Source organism: Simochromis diagramma, unplaced genomic scaffold (genome assembly GCF_900408965.1).
Source record: "Simochromis diagramma unplaced genomic scaffold, fSimDia1.1 OVJJ01000344.1, whole genome shotgun sequence".
Lineage (NCBI taxonomy): Eukaryota > Metazoa > Chordata > Actinopteri > Cichliformes > Cichlidae > Simochromis > Simochromis diagramma.
In genome coordinates this window covers 790,507-815,587 of record NW_024387375.1, presented here as the reverse complement: position 1 = coordinate 815,587, position 25,081 = coordinate 790,507, and the positions used below count along the sequence as shown (strand labels likewise).

The 25,081-nt window shown below is 41.1% G+C and overlaps 1 protein-coding gene across 2 annotated transcripts; it reads right to left on the bottom strand.

Moving 5' to 3' along the window:
• Positions 1 to 169: 169 nt before the first annotated feature.
• LOC120720061 (mediator of RNA polymerase II transcription subunit 13-like) lies at positions 170 to 24,088 on the bottom strand. 2 transcript variants are annotated; one of them, XM_040009679.1, is made up of 30 exons: positions 23,215 to 24,088; positions 22,117 to 22,351; positions 20,894 to 21,062; positions 17,873 to 18,018; positions 17,578 to 17,775; positions 12,362 to 12,556; positions 12,096 to 12,252; positions 11,897 to 12,004; positions 11,096 to 11,812; positions 10,745 to 10,961; positions 10,003 to 10,033; positions 9,785 to 9,906; positions 9,584 to 9,674; positions 9,293 to 9,489; positions 9,009 to 9,208; positions 7,698 to 8,587; positions 7,429 to 7,596; positions 7,081 to 7,304; positions 6,757 to 6,952; positions 6,276 to 6,657; positions 4,870 to 5,086; positions 3,577 to 3,768; positions 3,229 to 3,452; positions 2,809 to 2,951; positions 2,525 to 2,683; positions 2,245 to 2,430; positions 2,024 to 2,157; positions 1,571 to 1,735; positions 1,207 to 1,307; positions 170 to 1,107 (listed from the first exon to the last, which is right to left on the bottom strand). In XM_040009679.1, the coding sequence occupies exons 1-30, from the start codon at positions 23,278 to 23,280 to the stop codon at positions 975 to 977; spliced, it is 6,363 nt and encodes a 2,120-aa protein (XP_039865613.1). In that variant the 5' UTR covers positions 23,281 to 24,088; the 3' UTR covers positions 170 to 974. The 2 variants fall into 2 exon arrangements, with proteins under 2 accessions (XP_039865613.1, XP_039865612.1); XM_040009678.1 differs by having other exon boundaries at positions 9,785 to 10,033.
• Between the last annotated feature and the right edge of the window lie 993 nt (positions 24,089 to 25,081).

Genomic DNA, 25,081 nt, shown 5'->3' with positions numbered 1-25,081 from the left:
CCTCTTAATTCCTTTGGATACAGTCAGTATGTAATTAATTTTTTTACACACTGGTTTTGTCAAATAATGAGGCAGCATGCCACATGTATCGTTGTTGTTCATCTGAGGCTGTATTTCTATACAAAAACTATGACAGCTGCAAGCAACTACAAAGATAAAGACGAAGACAGTAAGGTAGACACTTTATTCCTAAAACAGAAGCTGCACCATCAGTAGCGGCACACAATTACTATGTACACATATACACACACAGTTACCTAAATCTGTTATATAAAATATATAATCTGACAATGTACCTTTTAATTCCTCTTCAGAGCTCACTGAGTTACTGTGCAAGAGACTCTGGAGCCAAAGTAGACAGAGAGGTAAGTCTCATCCACTCATTGGGTGGGACACAAATGCCCAGGCCAGCTTTTACTTCATTATTACAGCATGGCAATAGAAAGGTCTGTACCCCTTTGAAAAAATAATATTCTAAAAGCAATCTACAGCAAATTCACTTGAACAGGATTTTCGTTTTGTATTTGAGAAAAATTACACTTTTGATACCAATTCCTGTACAGTGAGATGTACACACCCTCTAGGATTTGTAATATATAAAAGATATTAAGCATTAAAAATTCCACATTTAAAAACTTACAATAAATAATATATGCAGGCATTTCATTATGATAAAATCTCATAGATTGCAATCTACAGTCATTAAAAAGACATTTTTCTCCTTTATGAAATGTCCCTTGATCATCCAAAGTGATAAAATGGATTCTTGGCATCTGATTGATTCATTGGAAACTTCCAGTTAGAGTTCTGAGAGATACACCAGGACGAGGAGGAAGAGGAGGGTGCTTCGTCCACATTTACCCTGATGGAGTGCGAGGTCCTTTCGAGTGTCGGGGTGTCTTTGTAGCAGGAAATCCACAACATGTCTGAGCGATCCCTCCAATCAAATCTCAGCAGTTTGATCCCATTAGAGTTCAGAGCATGTTCATGATAAAGTTGTACATCTGGGTGAGCACCACAAAGTGAACAGGCAGACAGGAGCGCCGGTCCTGGGTGGCAGGGTCGCACGTCAGCCAGGAGAGGGCGTTATATTGCTCTAGAACAAATCTGGCATGAAGGAGGAGGACATGGAAATGTTAATAAAGCTGGGAGTGAAACAAATGTCTTTCTAATTATTAAAAAATTGAGTTTGGTTACAGTTCATACCTGAGCACATCAGAGGTGTGGTTAGAGTCCAGGGGGTGGGAGTGTTTACTGTGCAGAAGCTCATCTGATTGGACAGAAGACACGTGCAGGTGAAGAGAGGCCTGGAAAAGAAAGACAAATGAAATCAGAGTCTTCAGATTCAATCACTGAATTTCAGGTTCAACACATCTGCATGTAGAGCTGTAAAATCTCATTATTTCATCAACTGATGTAAAAGAGTCAGTATTCTTAAACCAGCAAACAAGCAGCACTGTCGATAGGTCAGAGCAACGACGACAAAGAGGCATTTTGTTGAAGAACGGCATTATTGTGATTACTCAAGACTTCATGAACATATAATTTTAGTAGTACAGATATGAGTCACCTTGAGAAAGAGTGGGCACTGGTTCTTGGCTTGAGGGCAGGCTGACCAGAACCAGTCAGGCAGCGGTCCGGCCTTCGCTGTGGAGACAAAGTAACCCAAAGCCATCGGCTGCTGCAAGATGTTGAGCGCTTCTTCGTGAGACTCCATCCGATCTGTACTCTGACCCTGCGAAACGAAGGTGATAAAGTCATCGATCAGAGCATCGCTGCAGCCAAAACAGGCATCATATTTTCATAACCAAGGGGCACCTAATTTTTTTTTGCTCATTAGCATGCTTTTCTTTTTTTTTTTTTTTAAACTTTTTTTAAATGTAACTATTAAGTTGAGGACGAAAAACAGAAGAAGTTGTTTAATTACTGCCGAGTGGTTCATACATCACAGCCTGTTAATAATCTTAAAGTCTGTATCTGACATTTTATATTGATGAGTGATTTCATGAAAAAGGTGGCAGACCTTGCTTCCATCTCCCCCTTGGGGGCCCGGGGAGTGAACAGGGGAGGTTGTGGGGGAGTTGGGCAGGATGTTGATGAAGTCTGGATCCATGTCTTGTTCAAACAACTCAAAGATGTTCATTCCCTCTGATCCATCTGCAGAGAGGGAAAAATGTGTCATTCTGGCTTTCCAGCTTTGAGCAGAAATATATTGTAGCAGCTCTGTGAGCTGTGAAGACATACCGGGATTTATTTGGTTAAAGGTGTCGATGTCGATGGGCTCTGAAGTGTTAGTGTTGACCTGCACCATGGCTGACGTGGGGAATACCAGTATGTGTGTGCAGGATGTATCCTGAGGGGTGCTCAGCTGCGATGTTTGCATGTTAAGGGTGGTGCTTCGACCAAACACGGAGCCTGTCGACACTGAGTCTGCAGAGACGAGACGAAGGAGAGCGCTGTCAGATTTACAGGGTTTTTGTAAATGAAATGAAACTAGCCAAACTTTAAATATTATTTCTTTTACCTGGCATAATCACAAAGGAACCTTGAGGCTCCATGGCAACTAAGCAGGCGCTAAGGATGCTGGGAGTGTCAGCAGCAGATATGCCGCACATCCTGCACGTCTCCTTCAGTCGCCTGCTGAGGGACTGCAAGTTCCTCCTGCTCAGCAGAATACTCCAGTCTGAAACAGACAAGACACAAGCACATAAGTGTGTGTGTGTGTGTGTGTGTGTGTGTGTGTGTGTGTGTGTGTGTGTGTGTGTGTATATAAACTGCCCGCTCTGCAGACACTGTTGAAGTGTGTACCTCTCAGCTCGCCGTGCCCCATCCTTCCAAGCCGCCCGATAACGACCCTCCATGGCAGTGACGTGAGCTGCACCAGGCTGAGGCACCACTCCCACAGCTTCTGCAGACCCAGCCGTCGGGCTGAGCCCTTTTTCCTGCGAGCCCTGCAGCAACAATAATACAGTCATGCATTTATGAGGTAGTTTTGCTTTTTAATTAGTTTTGATTCTCTAGCTTTCAGTTTAATTTAGCGTCATTTACTTTCCACAGTGGGTTTAGCCTTTATTGCTTAAAAATGTTTCATTTCAGTCTTAAAACAAAGACATTTATCATATTTCGTCTTTGTTAACTAAGATTGTTTTACACTTAACTACAAAGACTTAGGTATCAATAACCAAACTGATTCTGTGGTACTGAGGTAAATCTTTCGTGAACAGGCACCTGTTTGGCACATCGATGCTGATGATGCAGGTCTCCAGCAGTTCTCCGTGTTGATCGGTGCAGGAGGCCAGCAACCATCGCTGGTCATGTGACAGACAGTAGCCGACAAACAGGACGTTGTACTTCTGCGATGCCTCACCAAACGTCTCCCCGAGCTCAGTCTGCTTGTCCTTCACTGGAGCCAAAATGAAGGGTGGCGTGTAGAGACGCAGACACTCAGGCCTCTGCACAGCACACAAACACAAAAAAAACATATTCAAGTTGAGAGTGACAGAAGGTACAACAGCATAATTGTCTGTAGACATACAGCTTCAACAAAACTCAGGAGTTCAGCATCAGGGTAGTTACCTCTGGGTTCTTGAGTGCCATGTCAATGGCAAGACCAGGACCAAAGCCCGTCAGAGCCTTGAAATTGGTGGAGTTGGGAAGAGGCCGACGACACTGAGTGAACACAGAGAAAGCCAGCGACTTGAGGTGCTGACTGTAGACGTGGCGCCCTGCGCTGTGCACCGGCTGGAGCAGATACTGGCAGGGAACAATCTGACACAAAAGGAGGAAAAACGGCATTTTAGGACAGCCTGTAGTGCTGGATGTTTATGGATTTGTTAGACTTAAGCTTCACTACACATTTGTTTTTACTGAAAGTTTCTCTGTGTTACTGACTGGGTTGTGTTGTAGATGATAATTCATGGACATGGAAATCTCAAAACAGGTCTTTCTGACAATTACCCACTTTAAGTAATAGTTTGTGGTGAAAGAAACATTAGTGAACCCTGAACTTCAAAAACTACACTGCTGTAAGTAAGTTTAATCCCAACGTAAAATTTCTGCTTCATCCAAAGATCAGAATAGGTTTTAAAAGTATTAAATCTCAGGAACGCCGTAACATTCTCTAGCTCCCAGTGAAAGGCATCCACACCTTCAAATCTGTGCAGGATATATTTGAGTGATCAAATGTTTCTCCCCCCAAATATTAAAACTTTGTGAAAAGACTTTGTGCACATCAGTACTTGTAAACATCTGCACCACATTACCAGTACTGTTACTATACTGGCAAGTGTGAGTGATTATGGTAATTATAATTATGATAAGAAGTACGGGTGTCTTTAATCTTATATTGTTCATAGAAGACGGAGGTCAAACCAAACCGTTTGTTTACTAAACTAAGAATATTGCCACATCTTAGCTCGAAGGAAGAGTTAATGACAGCACATCTGAGAGATTAGCATGTCTGCAGCGATAGGACTGAATGGATATTAGCCCACACCGTTATGCTGCTGCTGTACTGAAACCATTAGCACATTCACGCCTCTTGTGTTTCAGAACTCCCTCTGGCATACTGATGCAATCTTGTGCCACTATATCACAGGTGTGGCAGTTACCACCTCCATTAGTGCCTGCTAATGATTCCCCTGCTCCTTCTCACCTCCCTTTGTGGCAGCTGGTAACCCTCTCTATTATAACCAAAGTAGAAAACTGAGCAGATGTTATTAAACTGTAGATTATATTTAGAAAATGAACTTATTTTGTGAAATATCTTTGACTTTTGGAGTCTGTTCTTTTATACACTACGCAGAATATTTAGCCGCATCTTTAATCTGCAGTTATGAAATTTTAAAACTATTAAGAGTGTTGTTCTACCTGCACAGAGACAGAGTTTCTGATGCAAGCAGGCAAGATGTGGAGCATTTCCATGTAGCAGCGCAGTAGGCCCATCGTGTAGGTACTCGAATGGACTTCTCTGTCTGCATCTTCGTAGCTGAAGGGGTCGACGATGTACACCACTATAGCAGGCGGGTAAGACACAGCATGGGACTCTCCGTCTGTTGGCTTACCCACTTTGTCTCTCTCCATTGTGCTGTTAAAAATTGGGCAGATAATTACTGAAACAGGCCAAGAAATTATCTTCATCAGATCTGTCAATAATGTTCATATTACTGTCCACAGTGTGCAACTGAAGCGTCCTGTGCAGCCTTAACCTTTTTCTAGACATGCACATGAAAAAACCAAAACACTCAGAGCAGTCAGATTAGATATTAGCCACTATTTAACCTGCCAGCCCAACTACAAAGTCCACACTTTTCTGGGCTCTGTTGATCCACACTTTGTAGTTGTTCAGTGTATTTATCTCCAGCAAATGGATGTTTGTATACTGCCGCGTGCACACTTTATTTAGGTAGCTCCCTGACATAAACTCCAGTATTTCCAGTATAATTGTGCCTGCTGTGTGCTACATGTGAAAGAAACTGTCCAAATATCATGTATGAAAATGGCTCAAGCCAAATCTTGGCAGGCGCAGCTCCCATCGGAAGAAACGTAAAAATAAAATTACTGAGATGAAAGTAGAGACACGCAGCGCTCATGAGATGCGTTTTGCCATAACAAAACTTCAGATCTCACTAATATTATACTGCCTTCAAAACACGTGACACACAATACTTTTTTAGCCAGAGGATGAACTTTCCCTGCTGATTATGCAGTGTTACCAATGTGGTCATTCATCAACCTTAAAGATAATCTACTACCGATAAGACTATTTGGTCAATGAATGCCTAAAAACCGCATGTATCAAACAGACCATGTGTAAGTGTTGGTGACCTTTGAAAGAAGGTGTCTCACAGAACTGTCGAGGAACTGAGCACGTCAGTGTGTTTTTATCAGATTGTCTTTGTAAAGCAGTTGTAGAAACGATCTCCATCTCAGCTTAAAATAATAACTCAGCACTGGTTATCTATCCCATGAATGCATACCAGTTATGAAAAGGCTTGTGAGCTAAGTACCAAACTACAACGCTCTACTACTTGAGATATTCTGTCAAATAGAAAGAATTGAAATGAGCAAACTGGCATTTGCTAGGAAAAGATTCAAAATATAATCTGGCTCATGAACCATCACAGATCCCAAGTGACTGTGCATTAAAAAAAACAAAACAAATATGACTCTGTAACAATTTTTGGGAAATATGGAGAGATAAGACAACAGGCGCCTAGTTACGGCATAAGGTCACTGGTCCTTTGGCCAGGTGATGTAACAGCAGATCTAAGTACCTCTCTGGGCTCTCAGTGGGTCCTTGAGACTGGTAAGCAGACGATCCATTTTCAGCCATTCCCCCTGTGCCCTGCGAGTTTGGCTGGGGTCCATTCTGAGACGCTCCACCCTGCAAGCCTGCTGTTCCAAATGGCGAGAAGGAACTTGGCTTGGCTGAGGTCATTCCCCCGATAGTCTGTGAGCCTGAGGATGAAGAGGGAGGGGTGCTGTTGACCTGGGCAGGCTGGGCAGAGCTGGTGTTGGAGCCGGTAGTGTTGGTGCTCTGGAGTCCTGATGAAGTGCTGGAAGAGCTAGAGGTCTGGAAGGAGGGGGTGGCGGCTGTGGTAGGGTTCCGCTGGGTCAACAGAGAGCTATCCAAAGACTGCTCTGACAGGTATGGAGCTGAAATGGATCCCAAAATAAAAATGATAAATCATCATTTTTACAAACCATGCGATTTTACTTACTTTAGGTTTTCAGCACTACAAGCAATCACATTACCTAGATCATAGCAGCACACTTGAGCAAAGAGTTTGAGCTTATTAAAGGCTTCATTGTTTCCTTCTCTGGCAGCCATCTTAACGAACCAGTCACTAAGAGGCTGCTCTGTCATGCTCCTGCCTTCTTTGGTGCCAACCTTCAATATGCCCTCTGGGTGACTCTTGCAGATGGGCCTGTGTTGCCCCAGCTGGCATGCCTGTCGAGGAAAAAAAGAAAAGAAAACAAGAGTGCAACAGTGTGAATCACTTTTGCAGAGCTACAAAACTGTTTCTGTAGACATGTCAGCACAGGAAGGGTGAGTTTAATAAACTGCCAGGTGCATACCTCATACATTGCACTTAGATCTTTGAAAAAGGTCTTGGCCCCGCGGAGCAGAGACTCATTATCAGGGCAAATGACAACATATCCCACATCCCTCTGAGAACCAAAAGGATCCAGGAGAAGCTTCTCCCAGTAGGGCAACCCAAAAGGAGACAGTACCACAAAATCATATTCGTAACCAACCAGAAAGGTTGGGATGGGCAGAGGCTCAGGAGACTCATCAGTACCTGTGAAGATAAGGAGACAAGTTAGTGTCTTTGAAGACAACAAAGCCATAAACTTCCACAATGTTCTATTTATCTCTATAAAACAAACAAACAAACAAACAAACAAAAAACGCTTTCGACACACCATATGATCCCCTCCCAGCCATTTTATGGAACTGCTGCCAGGTAAGTGGCCCCTGAACGCCCCAAGAGCGCACACTCCTTTTCTTCTGAATGGTGTCCTGCAGCACAGGCTGGAGGGACAACAACACCCGGAGGACATCCACAGAGTATAGCTTGCTCATGTCTGCTGCTACAAATGGAGAAAAAATAGGAAACAAGTATTACATTTCTGCTAGAAACACATAAGGAAGAACTCTACATTTAAAGCAGCAGTAATGTGAGAATACATACATTTGCGTTTGGGCCACTGATGAAGACAGGTGCTTTTCACTAGTGTTTCATCGACTTTGCCTCCTGACATATTGTCCATGAACTGCCTGCCATGCTCCAGTGCCATGTAGCAGTCGTTATAACAGTCTCTCTCTTCCACCCTTAGGAACGAACTGGGGGCTGAAGTTGGTTTGGGGTACTCCACACCAGCCATCGAGGCAAATGGATTGGTGCACTGGTCCTGCAGCAACAGGATTAACTCATCTGGAGGCTTCTCCTTCAGGCTGCTGGCTTTGTGTGATGTAGATGCTCGCAGCTCTTCGAAACACCGCTCTGTATCTCGAGCAGCATCAGAGCCCCGTCCAACTACGTCCAGTTCATCCTCTAGAAAGAGCCCAGCTGACTGGCCAAAGCGCCGATTGGTGACAGCGCTAAAACCACAAGTGCATATATACTGGGCCTCGCCGTTGTCCTTGAGGTATACGCCTACATCTGCCCCACGGATGTTCATGTTACAGACACACACGCAGCAACTGTCAAAGTTGCAGTCCTTGAAGAGGTTCATGACTGACTCTGAAAGTATGAGCGTGACGTATAGGCTGTGAGCCTCGGGAATTGAGGGCACGGTGGCTGGCTCAACAGAACTAAGGGGTCGGCAGGTGGAGGGCGTGGAGGCAGGAGAGTAAAGGTCAGAACTGTCATACTTGAGGGAGCCCTGGACGCTGGATGGGCCACGTGGAGTCCGTGGAGTGCGGGGCGTGCGAGGTGTGGGCACAGAGAAGCGTGGTGTGGCTGGGGATGGTAGAATACCTGCACCACTGTTGCTGGGAGGAGCGCTGCTGGACATGAAGGGCGGGTGGGTCTGCGGGGTGTAGGTCTGGCTATAGTCAGGCTCCACACTGGGGACATTACTGTTATATAAAGATGAACAGTGATTAGGGTTTCATGTTGTGATGTTTGGTTATATAGCAGCTGAAGAGTACCGTTTACATGCATTTACGTTCTTTCTTGTTCTACATACATTGCAATGTTCATTATGTGCAGCCACCGACATGATAGCTGCACATAATAAACTCGTTTCAGACATAGGATGACCTGATGGCTGGTTTAGGCTCTTTGGAAGATAAATAATGATCACTTTGAACTGTGAAACCTGCAGAACTGTGAATGAATAAAAATATAGAGCTGGAAATAAGTGTAATACGTCACTTTTCAGTACAAAATTGAAGTTGTACTGTAAAAGACTAAAACTCAAACTGTGAGAAAAACCCTTCTTGATCAACAGATCACACATCCAAGATGGGAAAAAGTTAATTCAGTATATGCATTTACCTATCTTTAGTGAGGAGACTAGTGTTGGACACTGGGGGTATCAGGTCCATTTTGCCCATGGTCCAGCTCGCCGTGTACACACAGTCTTCTGGTAGTTTGACAGGCAACAGACACTGGCTGGGTAGTGTCTTCAGGGGGGCATACATTGAGCAGCCAATGAATGACTGACACGTCTCTGGCTTGTACACAAAGGAGAAGTCCTGAAAACAAAAACGCAGGTCATTTAACAATAAAGAAAAATGATCAGTTTCCTCTCTACTTGGTAATTGCGTGATGTGTTGTACCTTTATTTCAGATGGCTTAGGGCTGCAGAAACCCTCCTCCACCTCCATCTTGAAGTGGTTATTAAGCTGGCTGCCGTCCAACAGGGTGAGCCCCGCCCCTGCTTCTAAGCTGTCCTTGCTGCCGGAGTTCATGGGAGAATAACCCTGCTGCTCCAGGGAGGGTGGGGTGGGAAACATTGTGTGCAAGTCTACTGAGCCTAAGGAAAAGACATTATTACTTCTCTTGAAACAACAACTTACGTAGTTATGATCCATGATGAACAATGAGTAATTGATGATTAATTTTCCTACTTATGCAAGACAGGGGATCCAGTGCAGTTGGCTTAGTATCTTTAGAGCCAAACTTGTCATCTGTACCAACACCAGCTCTTTTGGATCCAGGCTGTGCAATGGGGAAAACAAGTCAACATATTCAGTACATCTTGGAGTTTTAACAGGCTTCATGAGGAGACATCACCATCAGCTCCTGAATATGTCACAACATGCACTCACTGCTAGCTCATCTTCATCTGAATTGAAGATTTTATCCAGGTCGCTGTAGGACACAGCCAAGTCGTTCTCGTGGATGAGGCTGGTCGAGGCTGAGGGTTTACTGCCTGTAGGACACTGTCCATCTACACCGCAAAACAAATTGAGGGACATTTTTTGAATTAAAGCAAATAAATAAACATACATAGAAATCTCCAAGCAAGAATGAATAAACTTCTCACCATCTGCAGAAGTTCCAGTTCCTTCATCCACCTTGGTTAAACAAAAAGATGACAGTAATTATCGTCATGACCATTTGTTTGTCATTAAAATTTCCACTATTTGTACTTGTATACAAAGCTCTGATTATCAAACATGTTCCTAAAATGAAGGTCACTATTTTGCACACCATCGAGTGCTGATTTTCAGAGTTAGCCATAACACAACAGGGTGAGGTTTGAAACATCTAAAATCATCTGCTGATCCTTGTTACACAACTTTTCTTCTACAAATTCACAAGAGAATTTGATAAGAAAAATGTGACTCAATTATCAAGATGACTGCACAGTCTTTTCGTGATTCACTAGGGTATACGTGCTGGCACTAGAAACCAAAACGTACTTTACATCAGTAAATATCTGAGCAAGCAAACATGACTGTGAAGCTGACAAGTATGTAAAAGCAAATTTAATTAACAGGACCTGTGATAGAGACACATTTTGGTTACTAATTAAGTACTAATGGTCAATACCCAGCAATATCAGTGTGTGCTCTCAAAAGACAACTACTACTATGCAGCACAGAGAAATGAAGGAAATAAGCACTGGAACAGACGTGAAAATGTTTAAATGATTCACCTCCTTTAATATAAAAACACAGAAATGTTCAAAATAACTAGTTCCAACATGTACTTTACCAGGGACTGAAAGTAGATTTCATCAAATGTCATAATAAACAAGGATTTCAGCCTTTGTCAGGACCCACCTTGTGTTTCTTGTTTCCGTCCTTTTCAGCTCCAGACTTGTCCTTCTTCTCAGTAAAGCTAAACTCCTCATCTCCTTCGACGAAGGCATAAGGGTCTGGCTCCTCACTAGGCTCTTCATCTCCTGAGGTGGAAGCAAGATGGCTGTTTCTCCGCTGTGTATAAGTCTTGATCAGCTCTTGGGACACTTTCAGGGGATGCGAGGATCCTGACATCAACCTGGGAGGGGTGTAGGGGAGAGACATTTTTAAGGCATGCAAATACATTATTTTTAAATTCACAAAAAGAAAAAAAAAAAGTTTTGTTTTTTTTTTTTTTTTAAAGCATCCGCCGATCAGACAACAGATACTCACTCTGTGACAGAGACTACACTTTCACTTCCTCCACCACCTGCAGAATCCTCTCTCATTTTATCTAAAGGTAGCTGGGGTGTCAGGAAGTTTGAGGGCTTTTTCTGAGGGAGGAGGAAATACTTCCATGGATTATGGGTGGAGTCATCACTGGGGCTGATGGCAGAACCTACAAAGATAGTGGGTTCAAGGGTTTCATTGTAGGTTGAGGGAAAGGGCAAAGGCATAGGCATGTTCTCCATCTGAGGCTCCTCAGATGAGCCCTTTGGTGGCATCTGACAAGGTTCCACTGATGGCGGGTAGAATGGTTGGTGAATGGGAGTTGACGAGCTCTTCATGCCACCAGGAGTCATGTCAACTTCTACGTGATCACAGGGATGTGGGCTGAGAGGAGGGGGAGGTGGAGATCCAACAAGGTCTGCAGGAGGGCCGTGGGCGTGCAGTGTAGGGGCTTTAGACTGCACCGTGTCCACATGGTGCAAGCTGGGATACGAGCCTTCTTCCTGCGATCTGAGGCAAAGCCTCTGGGTCTGAGGCTCCAGGGATTGCTCCTCGCTCACAGAGTTGCGGTGGTGAAAAGGTGTCTGTGGCCTCTTCTGCTGCTTCTCCCCCTTCTCCAGCTTCTCGCCCAGCTTGTGCTTGGGGGCTGGCAGGGCAGGCTGTCCTGATGAAGGTGGGTGTCCTGAGGTGCTGCTAGACCGCTGTTTCGAATTCTTATGTCTGTTTGGAATAAAACAAATAATGGCTATAAAATATTTTAAATAAATAACTAAATCACTGGTGAATTAATTTCACTAAACATACCTTGCACAATTACAATGCAGCCTATGAGCTGGCTCCACAAAATCCCAGAGTCCTGTTTTTTCTGTCTCCTCCTCACAGGTTCCATTTGTCAATGAAGTAAACTTATTCCTAGAAAGAGTGGGAATACAAACACGTTATCCATCTGGATGGAGACAAAACCAGAACAAATGCAAATTTAAAGAGATGGCCAAAAACATACTTGTTCCCTGTATGGTTTAGGTTGTACTCCTGCCATACAGACTCCACCATCTGGCTGGCCATCCTGCGAGGGATTTTACCACCGTGTAGAGTGTTGTTAGAGCTGTAGCCATCAGATGCAGAAGACAACTTGAGCCACTTCTGGGCAGGCTGATAATCTGTGAGAAGGTAAGATAAAGATGATAAAAATAAATACAACCCCAGTGGTATGCAGAGTCTCACAAAAATAAAGGCTGATGAACATGTATTTTTAATTGTAATTCTTACCAGTCTGAGCCTCCTCTGGTGACGTTGGAGGAGTCAGAGTGACAGAGGACATGGCAGGATCTCTGTTAGCAGCCTGGCCCTGCTGAGCACCACACAAGCTTCCTGAGGCGTTGGCTGAGCCCTGAGGGACCACAGTAGGGAGGTCCGACAGAGGGAGAAGCACCAGGCAGGAAGGATAAACCATCCTTACTCCCGCTGAAAGTAAAGACATTTGTTCATTTTAAAAACTCAGCATGAAAATTCAAAACAGAACTGAACAAACCAAATACACATTTTTAAATGCAACAATGTTTTGGTATAACTGACTCATTTATTCACCTTCACTCTACAAAAAAAAAAAGAAAAAGAAAAAAAAAGGATAGTGTCTGTCAAAAGTACCAGTGACAGAGAGAACTATTTGGACTGTTTTCTTTAACACAAACAAACAAAACCACAAAAAACAGACCCATTTTAGGGCTCTGTTATAGCTGTAGACTGATCTATTTATCTCATAAATGCCAACACTCTTTTTCCTCGGGCTTTCCCGTATTTAACATCTCGGGTGCCTCCTGTGTTGCTGTTTTCCCAGAATACACTTGTAATTTACACGAGATTCAAACTTTATTATGAATAATTGTAAGGCTGCACAAATATTCTGATTTTGATCTCAACCATGACTTTGGCTTCCCACAGTTCAATGAACGGGGGATACTGGAAGCATGTGCTTCACCAACAGAACGCAAACCAAAAGCAAATTAGTTGCTCCATAAACAATGACGTATCACAGCCAATCACAGCTGTTCCCTGCACTGTAAAGCTTGAGGTTTTCCTGGATAAGTCTGTATCAGTAACAAGGTTATTATCGTTAACGAAAACTAACGAAATAACGAAAACTAGAAGTGAAAAAACATTTTCGTTAACGGAAATAAAAATAAAAACAAAAAAAGGAAAACTAACTAAAATTAACTGAATTTAAAGCAAAAATGTGTTTAGTTTTCATTGATGTGTGCGTGTCCTACAATAGTCAAGGGTGAAAATGAAGTTTAGTTTCCAGATTTTTTCTTGCCGTCTCATTATGCCAGCAGGTGGCAGTACGTTAGTTGAGTCGTCTGTGTTGCTGTTCCGCCCACGCGCAGAATCATGTCAGGAAAAGTTGGGAGAAAGCGCCAGAGTCCAATTTGGGATTACTTTGAATATGACTGTGTTTTGGATAAAGCAAGTGTCTTGTAGTGGAAAGAGACAAATTATGAGGGAGATTTCTAAAGGGGAAAAAATCCCACAAACCTTAAAGTGCACTTGAAAAGCTGACACAAGAAGGCTAACCTAGCTTACCTTGAGAAGGTAAGGGAGCACACTTGACCCTCATCCCCAGAAACAGAAGCTAACCCCAGGCAAGGCAGCGTGATGCATCCCGAGACAACAGGACGGGGATATCTACATAACTGTGTGAGTCAATTGCCTTCAAAAAGTTTATCAATTCACTTGAACCAAAATTACGAACACCCGGTGCTGCAAGAGTTAATAGTCTCATTGGGGCCAAGATATACATTTTATAGTTGCCTGGTATCAATGGTTGTTCATCTGCCTTTATTTATTTATTTAAAGAACCCATAGGTGGGAATGTGAGTTGTCTGTCTCTGCGTGTTAGCCCTGCGACAGACAGGCGACCTGTGCAGGGTGCAGGGTATGGTAGCTGGAATAGCAACATACCCAAGGATGAGCAGAAGAGAATGACTGATATGATGAAGCTGGGATTTTGTTACACTTAATTATTGCAAACACAATCAAAACTAAACTGAAACTAAGGATTTTCAAAAAAATAAAAACTAAACTAGCAAACAATTGGTAAAAACTAATTAAAACTGATATAAAATTGAAAATCTGAAGTCAAAACTAAATAAAAATTAAAAATAATGAAAATTGCAAAACTATTAAAACCCTGATCAGTAACACCACGTTTAAAGAAAGAAATTCAAAAAATTAAAATGTCTAGTAAAGCACAAAGTGAAGAGCTTGTTTTTTTTTTTGAAAAACAAACAAACAAAAAACAAAACAAAAAACAAAGTGAAGAGCTTGTCCCTTGAAGCAGAAGATCATCTGTTTGGAAATATTCAGATTTATGGTAAGTGATGTTAAAGACGAAATCACATGTAGGGCTGCAGCTTTCGATTATTTTAGTAATCAAGTAATCTATAGATTATTCCATCGATTAATAGAATAAGAAATAATTTTATCTTATTAATGAGCAATAATAAATAGTCAGAGCTCAAGAGCTCTTTTGGTTTTTAGAAATTGCAGTGTTTTTTGTTGCATCCATCATCTGTTTCATTTGTCAAAAACAACAAAAAAAAAAAACAAAACAACCCTTGGTATTTACGTGCCACATTAAGTTTTCTTTAAAAAAGAAAACATTTTCTCAATTGCAGAAATATATAAATACTCTCAAGTAGAGTCAAAGTCAAATAAAATAAGATAAATATGCCATCTAAACTAAGGCACAAAAAAAAAAATCTTTACTCTGTCTTCTTGGAAGGCTTATATGTTTTGGTACATGTGTTTAAGTGTGAACGTGAATGAGTAAGTTTTTGTTTGTAAGGAGAATGTGGTGGCTGCAACGAAGAGAAGCAACCATATCAGCATTCTGACGTTTGCCCTGTGCTTTGATGCAAAGCTTATGTGCTGCTAAAAACAAGATGTTATGATAGTGTAGACATTATTTAATATTAACAATAATTCAGTGTCCAACCTAAAATCCCTCAGGTCAGTGGCTCAGAGTTTTACATTTCATTTCATTTTTACTGGATTGTGAAAAACGCTTTAATTTTTATATTTTTAAATATTAACACAACTTAATTGAGACAGTATTTTATATTATTTCACTTTCAATCTGAAAAATGTTCTGAAAACCTTGAAATAAATCTGGTCTAGAAGACACCATGCCCTGCTTTAGACTCACATCCTTGTTCGCTTCTATGTAAAATAGGATGGCTGCCATCAGCCTTCAGCAGGTTGTATAATTTAAACATGGTATCAGACTAAGTTAAAAGTTCATCTGCATATTTTAATACATATTCTGGAGGCTTACTGGAGATTTTTCACTATGTAAAACAAATGGTGGTGGATGAAGCAGTTACAAAGTTTGCCTTTCTTGAGGTCAGTGTTTGTTGATCAGGTGCTTTGATTAAAGACTCGCTTTTCCCCAGTAAAGGTTTTTATGGTGATTACGGGAGCAGTGTTGCCGTTTTGGACACTAGAAACACCATTTCTTTCACTCTCCCTGAGCTCACCATCTTGGTACCGGCTCTGCCTCTTTGCGGTGTGTAAACAGACTCCGGCTCCATGTTAAATTGTGCCATCGTCTTCATCACCACTGCTGTGTTATCAGTATTTCTGTTTAAAACTGGGGGCTGTGTGGGCTTAATGTTGTCAAACTTTTGATTCACACGCTGCTTTTAAATACATTTGTAATACAGGTCAGTTTTTAGTCGTAAATGTTGGTTTCCATGGTAACAGTGCCACACTACAGAGCCGTGCCTTTAACAAAACACTGAAGCAAGAATTTGTGTCGTGAATTTTTAATAATCGAATTCTTTGAAATACTCGACAAATCGTTGCAGCCATAATCGCATGCAAGGAGTGCTGTAGAACTGTGTCTTATTGAACCTCCTTAAAAAAACCACACCATGAATTGCAGTATACTGATTACATGAAAGCCAAGAAAGACAATGCAATGGTTGCATGAATTGTCCAACATCAGACGTCCATAAAAGCAAACCAGCGTATCGATCCAGCTCACAAATATGCACTGAAATCACAAATGAAATCAGATTCCATTTGGCCAAAGATGTGTCTCCAATAAACACGCAATCACAAGCACTTCAGGAAAATTGTCTACATACTGGACAACAGATACGTTTTCCCCTTGCACGGTTATTTTTCCAGCGTGCCAAAAGCTGAACTGTATGCAAAACATCGCAAGGGACATGGACAGGGATACACAGCTGTCGAGTACTTTACTTACAGGTTTTATTGATACCCATCCTGGATGCACAATAGATGAAATAAAAAGACTATATTTGCTTCCAAGAGATGCACTTGTCAAGTGAATAAAGGACTGTAGTACCGTGTAAATGTGAAAGCAGTGCCCTGTTAATTTATTAATCTTGTCTCTCTAGTTTTGGTACAATTCTTTAAATTTTGATTTTTTTCTTAAGAATGTACTGAATTTAGATGATCTATTTTACTTTGATCCAAATATTTGTACATTAGCAGGAATGTAGCACAACATGGATCTTAAAGCACTAATGTTTACCAAGATATGTGCCGCCAAGATCACGGTGCACAAACAAAAGTGACTACAAATCAATGAATAATTATAACAGATAACAGGTAATAAAATCCTGATAACCATTTTGGCCATAATTTTGGCCTACGCTAACAAGCTAACTGGTGGATGAGGGTTGAAACTTTAAACTTTGCCTAGTTTTACCAAAACTGCAAGATTGGGTATGAATTGCAGTCTGCACACACACAATCGACCCACATGCAATTTTAATCAATCTGTCAATCCAACCTGGTGACCCACAACCTGCTTCAAAGGATGTACAGTTATTCTTGGCACAGGTATATGGATGGCTCAATATTTTAGCTGTCGCTTTACCACTTGAGCAATTCTTATTGAGCACATGTAAATCTTGATTTAAGTAAAGTTGGAAACCTATGCACCGAATCAAACTTACTAGACTGCTAACTCAAACGTGAACAAAAACACAAACAACACATTTTCCAACTGTTTTGAATTGGATGAGTAACACTCACATTTTCCATCAGAATGAGCCGCCCCCTGAGCTGGACAAACAGTACTAAACTCTCTGTGCTCTGCCAATTGGACTGAAGTGCAAAACCGCAAATATTTTTAAAATAGGAACTTAGTGCATTTTGTTTTGTTTGTTTTAAAGGTTTTTGTTTTTTTAAACAGTGCATTTACTGTGATACTGTGCCACTAAGATCACCCTCGTTCCTACAAATAAATACATAATCCTCCTGGACTCTGGGGTTTTTTTTAGACCAAAATGTTGGCAGGTATGTCATCCTCATATCAAGAAGAGCTGAAAATCTAGTACTGTATTTTTCAACTGGCACGACTAAATACATGAATATCAATAAACTTACCTTTCTGTTCCTTCCTTGCATTCAGTGATCCACCACCACATTATAAACATATCAAGAAGCCTTACCAACAAGGACCTCCACAGCTGCCAGGGAGTCATCCTCCCAGTCTGCATCTTCCAACTTTTCTTCCTGGACTTCCTTGGGATTGGGGCTGATGGGATAGAACTGCCTCCACTCTTCGATAAGCTTCTGAGTAGGGTGGTCTGACATCTTAAAAGCCTGGCCAGTGAGGGTCCCATTCAAGCCATATGGGCTCAGGATGACTGTAGGGCAGAGTTACAGTACTTTAATTCTAAAAACAAAACGTTGGTCTAGTTCCATTTAACGCATGACTACTGTGCACAACTATTGTGATCTTACCTTGCAAGGGGCTGGAGCTTTGCTGTGCAAGGCTTAGGTGTTCCTCGCTCAATCGCTGAAGAGGCTGATGCTGAGCTATCTCAACACTCGTGCACACGTTGCTGTCCCCATGTACAAAGAAGTTGAATGCACAAGAAAGGTGCTCACTGCAAGGTGAATCAAAGACAGAAAGAGGTACTGTTATGCTTAGAAAGAGTGGTATACAACAGAAGCTCATCAGTAAATGAATAAACAAATACTTGTCTCAAACACCTAAAAGATAAACTCCCTAAGGGCAACTGAGATTATCGGTGTACTCTCTTTCAGTCACTGTTAAGGAATGACTCAAAGAAAAAAGGCAGGGCTGATAAGGGTGAAGATAATGGAAACCATACAGTTCCTTTCATATTCCACTGGCCTCATTGATTCATATCACGTGTTCAGGTGATAATGGTAGGTTCCACATACACAAGGCTAATACCGCCAATCAGATGGTGCACGCAGTATACACACGGATTTAAAAATTGCAGTAAAGGAAACTGACAATATGAAGCACAAATATGCATAGGAAATTCTTATAGCACTGAAATGTGAAAACAATGCCATCTTTATTTTCTAACCACGTCTGGAAGGCCAGGCAGCAAAACTCACTAAAATAGTACTCGTTGACATGATTTCTGTAAAACCACAGCGCAAACTCAGCAGTTTCCAAAGACTGCTGTGTTTACCAGTCAGAGAGGGCAGGCGACAGCAAGGCTGCCAGACTCCTCTGTTAGAGGTGCAGCTTCTCTGCCACAAAACAAGCCTGTGGACCTCTTTATGTAAAAACAGAAGCTAAAAACCAGTGAGCAATAAATCACCTCCTCTTCAACACAACAGCCTTTTTATACAACTGCTAAAACTCTTTAAAACCATTGAAAAAGTAGCCAGAGGGAACTAAGCCAAAGGCTTGTGCATCAAACACAAAGTCACCCTGGATGAACACACACAAGAAATTGAAACTCAAATGAGCTTGTCGGGAAACTCTGGGGTCCTCCAGGCTCCTTATTCAACAGCAGATGCTAAATCTATGTCACCACCCTTATGGTACAGCATTACACAACTCCATTCTGAACCAGGCAGATATTTATGTGTTACTGTTGCTAGTTCACCTCAAGCTTGTATTTGTACAACAACAACAGCCCAGTTTTGGGCTTTGGAGAGATGTGAACAATAAATGGCTCTCTTTAACTTTTCACAGAAAACTATGGATGCAATACCGTTCCTGCTGTTTGAGCCAGTGAGATCAGTAACTGCGATAATGGAATTATTTATTCTATTTTGTTTTATGTCATTCCACATTAACTACATCACATGTCAGCAGTGCTGTAGTTAAAGCAGCACATTTTGCTAGAAGCAGAGCAACGCTGCATGAAGGGCACCAGCAGTTCAATGGCATTTCACACTGGCTACAACAACAAATCACCTTATTTGTTACTTAATTTTGATTTTACAGCAAGCAGTGAACAGTGCCTTCTCACATGGCTTTTCCATAAATCTTTTCTTCATTAAGTTAGGTCTAAAACTCCACCAGAACCATTTATTTCACTTAAAGTACCGTAACAATTTGTTATCACCTTCCTTAATCAACTGTCTCATCTGCTCTGCTTTATGAGTGGCGAGAAGTGCACACAGTGAAACAGCGAACAGAATAATAGAGCAGAGACACCGGGGTGGCTGTAAATTACAACAAAACACAAAAACTCACACTGAGCTGAAAGGGCCAAATAAATTAGATAAATGTAATTATATATTAAATCTAATTAGATCTTTTTATTTACTCCAAAGTAATATAACATTAAGAATCAATTAATAACATTTTTAAATGAAGTTATTTAGTTATTACACAACTTGGATGTTTCCAGTGAACTTATTAATTCAACAATGGTATTGGACGGGTATCTGTATCAGCGCTTGGGACTCAAAAAGATGGATTGGTTCACAGCAAATGAAACAGCGTAGCATGACAATGTGCCATGCCAGTGATGTGATTCAAAAGCTGCTATAATCCATCACATCATTAGATCTTGTGCAATTCCACGAATCAGAATTTTCTGAGACCTGAAGGATGTCATAGAGGCGAACCAACACTGAGTCAGTTGTACATGAATACAAAAGGTACAGACCACAGTCATGTATCTATTAAGGATTATATCAGAGATGCAGATGTTGTGTTAAAGGCAATACTTTAATGTCGTGATTACACTGCTCAAAGAAAGACTTAAAAAGTGTGCAAAACACTATTTGCCTTATAAGAAAAGGGTGGCTCAACCCTAAAAACAGATATAAGCTGACCACAGCATAGTCAAAACAACACATGCAACATTTCCCAAGCTGCGTCACAAATGGTAATGTGAGTGATTAAAGAATGTGAAAGGCCAGATATTGTTATACTAACTTCACACCATAAAGAGCACATCAGCTCAGCTGAATTTCCCCCGTAACTTAAGCAGTACACATGCACTTAAATTACCCTGTTTTTAGCATGTCTAACACATGCGTGCTTCAGTTCCTGATTCCTACATATGTCACATTCCATGGTTTGTTCTGCTCTGATTAAAGAAAGCTGGAAAAAAAAAAAAAACCCATACATGAATCGAATTTTCAAAAAAAAAAAACACTCCAACAGCCAACATGACTAATGTTTTACCCTTCAGCACAATCACAATTCATGGCACTTTACTCCACTGACATGTTTACCTTAAGCAATTGTATTAGTCCTTTTGTGTTATATAAAATAAAAAAATAAAAAAACACCCTGACGTATGTGTAAGCTCAGGCTTAATGTGGAAAGGAACTTCTGTTGCGTCTTTGGTTCATAGTGAACTTTGTCTTAATCGGCCCTACAGATAGCAAACTATGAGATGAATATGCTCTTGTATCGGTACAAAAGACTGAATTGAACCCCAGTTAAGAGTACAGAGTATCACAAGAGAAGTGTCATCTTTAATTTAACAATTCGCAGAATATCCTACAATTTTTCTAGAAAGAAGCAGGACATACCTTTTATTAATGGTCTTCTCCTCCTTTTGGTATGGCTTGACAAACCACTTGCCAATACGAACAAAGCCCCGGTTCATGAGGCAGCGCTCCAGCAGGTTGTGAATGGCTTTGAACAGGAGCGTTCGACACTCATAGGATAGGCCACTTTCCCACTCACCATCCTCCTCACCTGAAACAAGGCAGATGCAAACATGATGACTTTAACAATCAAAGCTTTTTTCCCTGATAAAGCTAACCAGTGTTAAATGTACTTGGTTTTGTCATACACGCGTAGCCTTAATTTGGCTATGCAAAAAAAACAAACAAACAAAAAAAACCCCAAAAAGGCCACAGTTACAGCTGCTCTACCGCATATAAATACAGGAAAACATTTAATATTAATAAAAGTCTTAGTTGCTGTTATGTAATGACGTGATCCAAAATAAAAGGCTTCAACCCAGTTACTGACTTATGTAACAGAAAATAAACTATTTTGTTAAATTACAGAGAAATGATTATCTAGGTGAAGCTTACTCATGCCATTCCTTTCTGATCATCAAGAGCTATACTCCCTGCATAGTGGAAAATTCTTCCAACTATCTTTGGAGCTCAAGAGAGATTTGAAAAATTGTTGCCAACTCTGTCTCTTTAATAATGAGCAATTTCTACAAGTAACACTTCATCACACCTGAGACAAAATACCTGTGTGTTAGCCCCTAAGGGTACTTCTTCTCTAAGAATATGAATATCAACAAAGCAGGATTGAATCTCCAGAAATCTAGAAGTGTGTCAGGTGACTGTGATGCACAACAACTTGTTCTAACCCTACCATGCAAGTCTGCGTCTCTATGGGTGAGGGCCAATCAATTTCACAAGGCTTTAAAGACATTCAAAGACCAGTTAGCCACAAATTCAAGGGCCTTAGAAATTATTTTTAATCAGACTTTGCATCATCAAAAATGTATAAGAATTTTTTTAATGCAGTAAGCATTTCAGGACAGCATCTCTAGAGAGGTTTGTTATTAATATCAACAATTACACACTTCAATTTCAAATTGTTCAGATGGCACAAACTGAACTAACTGCTGCAAAAGCACAAGAGTCCACATATAATTTGGAGTAAATCACCAAATAACATTGGAATTTAATTCAGCGAAATGAAATAAACATTTTCATCTAATAAAGTCTGATGTTGTCAGAATCACAAATCTTGCAGAATTCGTGGAGAGGTTAAATGAACTTACTTAAGAGCTCATTGTGGATAAGCTCTGCAAAACTGGGGTCATCACCCCACCAGAAGAGCCAGAGCTCTCTGCGACCCGGGGTTTGGTGCCTCCTCCAAACACTCAACACATCTGCCGCCAAGCATCGGCTGAAACTGCACAAGATCGGGTCCTCCTCAGTCACAGGGAAAAGGATTGGCGAGGAGGTGGGTCCTTGCCACACAAAACGCCGCCATTTTATTCCAGTCAAATCAGCCTTAAAGAGAAGAATAGTGATGTGAGAATGTGAGAATGAACACAGAGAAAAACTGAAGAGCATAAAGCTAATTTCCAGCTGTTTACTGCATAACTCTTCATGCATCTTGACCGAATACACTGCAGTAACAAGCCAGCCACTGCTTTCGCTGCTAAAATTACTTTCAATTCAATTAATTTTATTTTATTTATATAGTGCAAAATCACAACAGCAGTTGCCTTAGGTGCTTTATATTGTAAGGTATAGATCCTACAATTATATTGAGAAAACAGAAAAAGGAAACTTTGAATAAGCAAAGCTGAAAATTGAGGTTTGTTTACACTGTTGAAAGTTTTCCTGTACTCTTTACACTTGCCAAGATGATCACGCCTGAAGGCATAACACACAACTATAAGGAAATAATTTACAACCAACAAGTTAACAACCAATGACAGACCTGTCAGTTTAAAACCAGACTGATCTGTCTCAAAATGGTTGGTGACAGCCACAATTAATTTGCATGCAGTGCAGTTTAAATCAAGGGAAAACAATATGTTCAGCTGGTTTTAGAGAAACTGCTCGTTTAGTTGTTCTTTTTACCACCATGTAAATAACGTTATTGCTAGCGGAATATTTTAGCACTCAGTGCAGTGTAAACACAAGATCGTGCCATATTTATCAACCAGCCTTCAACATAGTTGTCATGCAGAATGTGCTGGCTCTGTTATGAAAGTTGGCTCAGATCACGATTTGTTAGTTGCAGGCCCGATGCCTTCACTCCAATCTGCAACTGACGTTACAAGGCTTGTTGCCTTATTAGCCAAAATGGCTTTCTGGCCTCTCAGGATCGCTAACGCTCGCTAGCTCACAGAGCAGAGTCTTACCAGGCAGAAGAGGTTGGAGTGGCAGTCCTCCAAACTGGCCCCGTTTGGTACAAAGCACGAACTCATCCTTTCACTGCGTAGTTGTAACGTTAAAATCCATGTTCTCAATCACCTTCGGGGGGCAATAGCCGATCTGGGTAACTCGCTTGCGAAGCTATGTTCAGCTCTAATTATCCCGTTAAAGCGCTGCCAACTTGCTAGCTGACGCTAGCTGACGCTAGCTAAACAGTCAACTTCTAACCGGCGCTAGCCACCACCACTAGCAGCTAAGCTAACGTTAGACAGACAGCCAGAACGCGTCAACTGTAAGCTTCTCGCTATACGATTCATCAATCCTATTTGAAATGTATTGTCTGATCTGGTTAGCCGCAAGCTTGCGGCTACATCACCTCAACATTAAATAATCATCGATAACAAATCGAAGAAAGACTAGCGTTAAATACAACACTGGAAAAAGTTAAATGCGCAATAAAAATACGAGCTCAAAAACTTAAAAGAAAAACTTAGATGCTGGTATGCTAATGCTAATGGCAGCTAGCTGCTCTGAAACAATTTCAAAGCGGAGGAACTCGCCCCTCCTCCCCCTGAGCTAGCCTAGCCTGCTAGCACATTCGCTAACATACCAGAGCTCCAGCGTTAGCTCGCCAGCTAAATAAAACAACCCGCTACGCCGCCCTCCTTTTCACCAAAACCACCATGGTGCTCCGTCATATTAAAACTACCCTTAAAACGAATGAAACACCCCAAACTAGCGTGACTACTCATCAGCTACTCTTCTCTGCCTGCTCCATAGGTCCAGCAGATTTCCATTATTTCAGTTCATGTATTGAATTCTTTAATGGCGGCCAGGAGGACAACTCTGCCTCTCAGCTCCTATTGGCCAATTTGTGGTAATGGGGGCGTGATCCGGCTTCAAGTAGCTCCATGACTTCACAGTTTACAAGATGAAAGCTCCAGTGCATCTGTCATGCAGTGGTCACTCCTCAGTGATGCCTGTTAACGTGCATGTTTCACTGTGCATCATCTGCTGCATGGACAGTTATGGTTAAATATTTGGTGAATTATTGTTGGTGGTGGGAACATGTGTGTGTTTGTTTGCATTGTTATGTAAAGGCCCTGATTGTAAAAAAAAACAACCAAAAAAACAAAAACAAAACTGAGTTATTCTATTGTCTTCTGGGGCGTTTGCGTTGTGCATTGAATAATAATAACTAGATGACACGAAGTCATCTAGTTATTATTATTTTTATAATTATTACTGAAATTATTTCAAATGCAAATAAAGAACCAACATTTGCATGAAACACAAACACTGATCCGGCTACATACTAAATTAATATGCATATATGGGGAAAATGAAGAATAAAGACAAAAACACATTCAGTAGTAATAATTTATTTAAGTGCATTATTGAAATTTACTTTGAAATTAATATAAACAAACTTTTTCATGCATTGCAACACCCTTAAGAAGCAAACTCAGTTTAATCAAATGAAACTCCTTTGTTCTAGATGAATCTGCAAATATGTTACCGCAGTTTAAATTTATGTGTGCATTTCAGAACAGCTGTATTGCAGTCTCAAAATAGAAAAGGCATCAATCACGAGTTAAATCTTCATACTTTTTTAAATCTAACAACAACAACAACAAAAACAGACATAAACAGATAAATTCAAGGGAATATTTTAAATAATGAAGAAATCTAGGTCAAACTGTGTAGACAAAGATGGATACGTCACTGATCCCAGCGGTGTTCAATAATGTGAACCTCAGCTGCATTTTTGCATGGACAACTTTTTCTCTACCCCCTCCTCAACGTTATTGCAGCGCTAAGTAAACAGCTTCGCCATCCACCGGGCTGGTTATT

Bases quoted from the DNA above. Each gene is read 5' to 3' on its own strand.
- LOC120720061 (XM_040009678.1), bottom strand. From the start codon at position 23,280: ATGAGTTCGTGCTTTGTACCAAACGGGGCCAGTTTGGAGGACTGCCAC. The intron at 10,962-11,095 runs GTGAGTATCTGT...CACCCCTCCCAG, and splicing joins AGTGTAGTCTCTGTCACAGA to GTTGATGTCAGGATCCTCGC. The intron at 6,953-7,080 runs GTATGCACCTGG...TTTCCTCGACAG, and splicing joins ATCTAAGTGCAATGTATGAG to GCATGCCAGCTGGGGCAACA.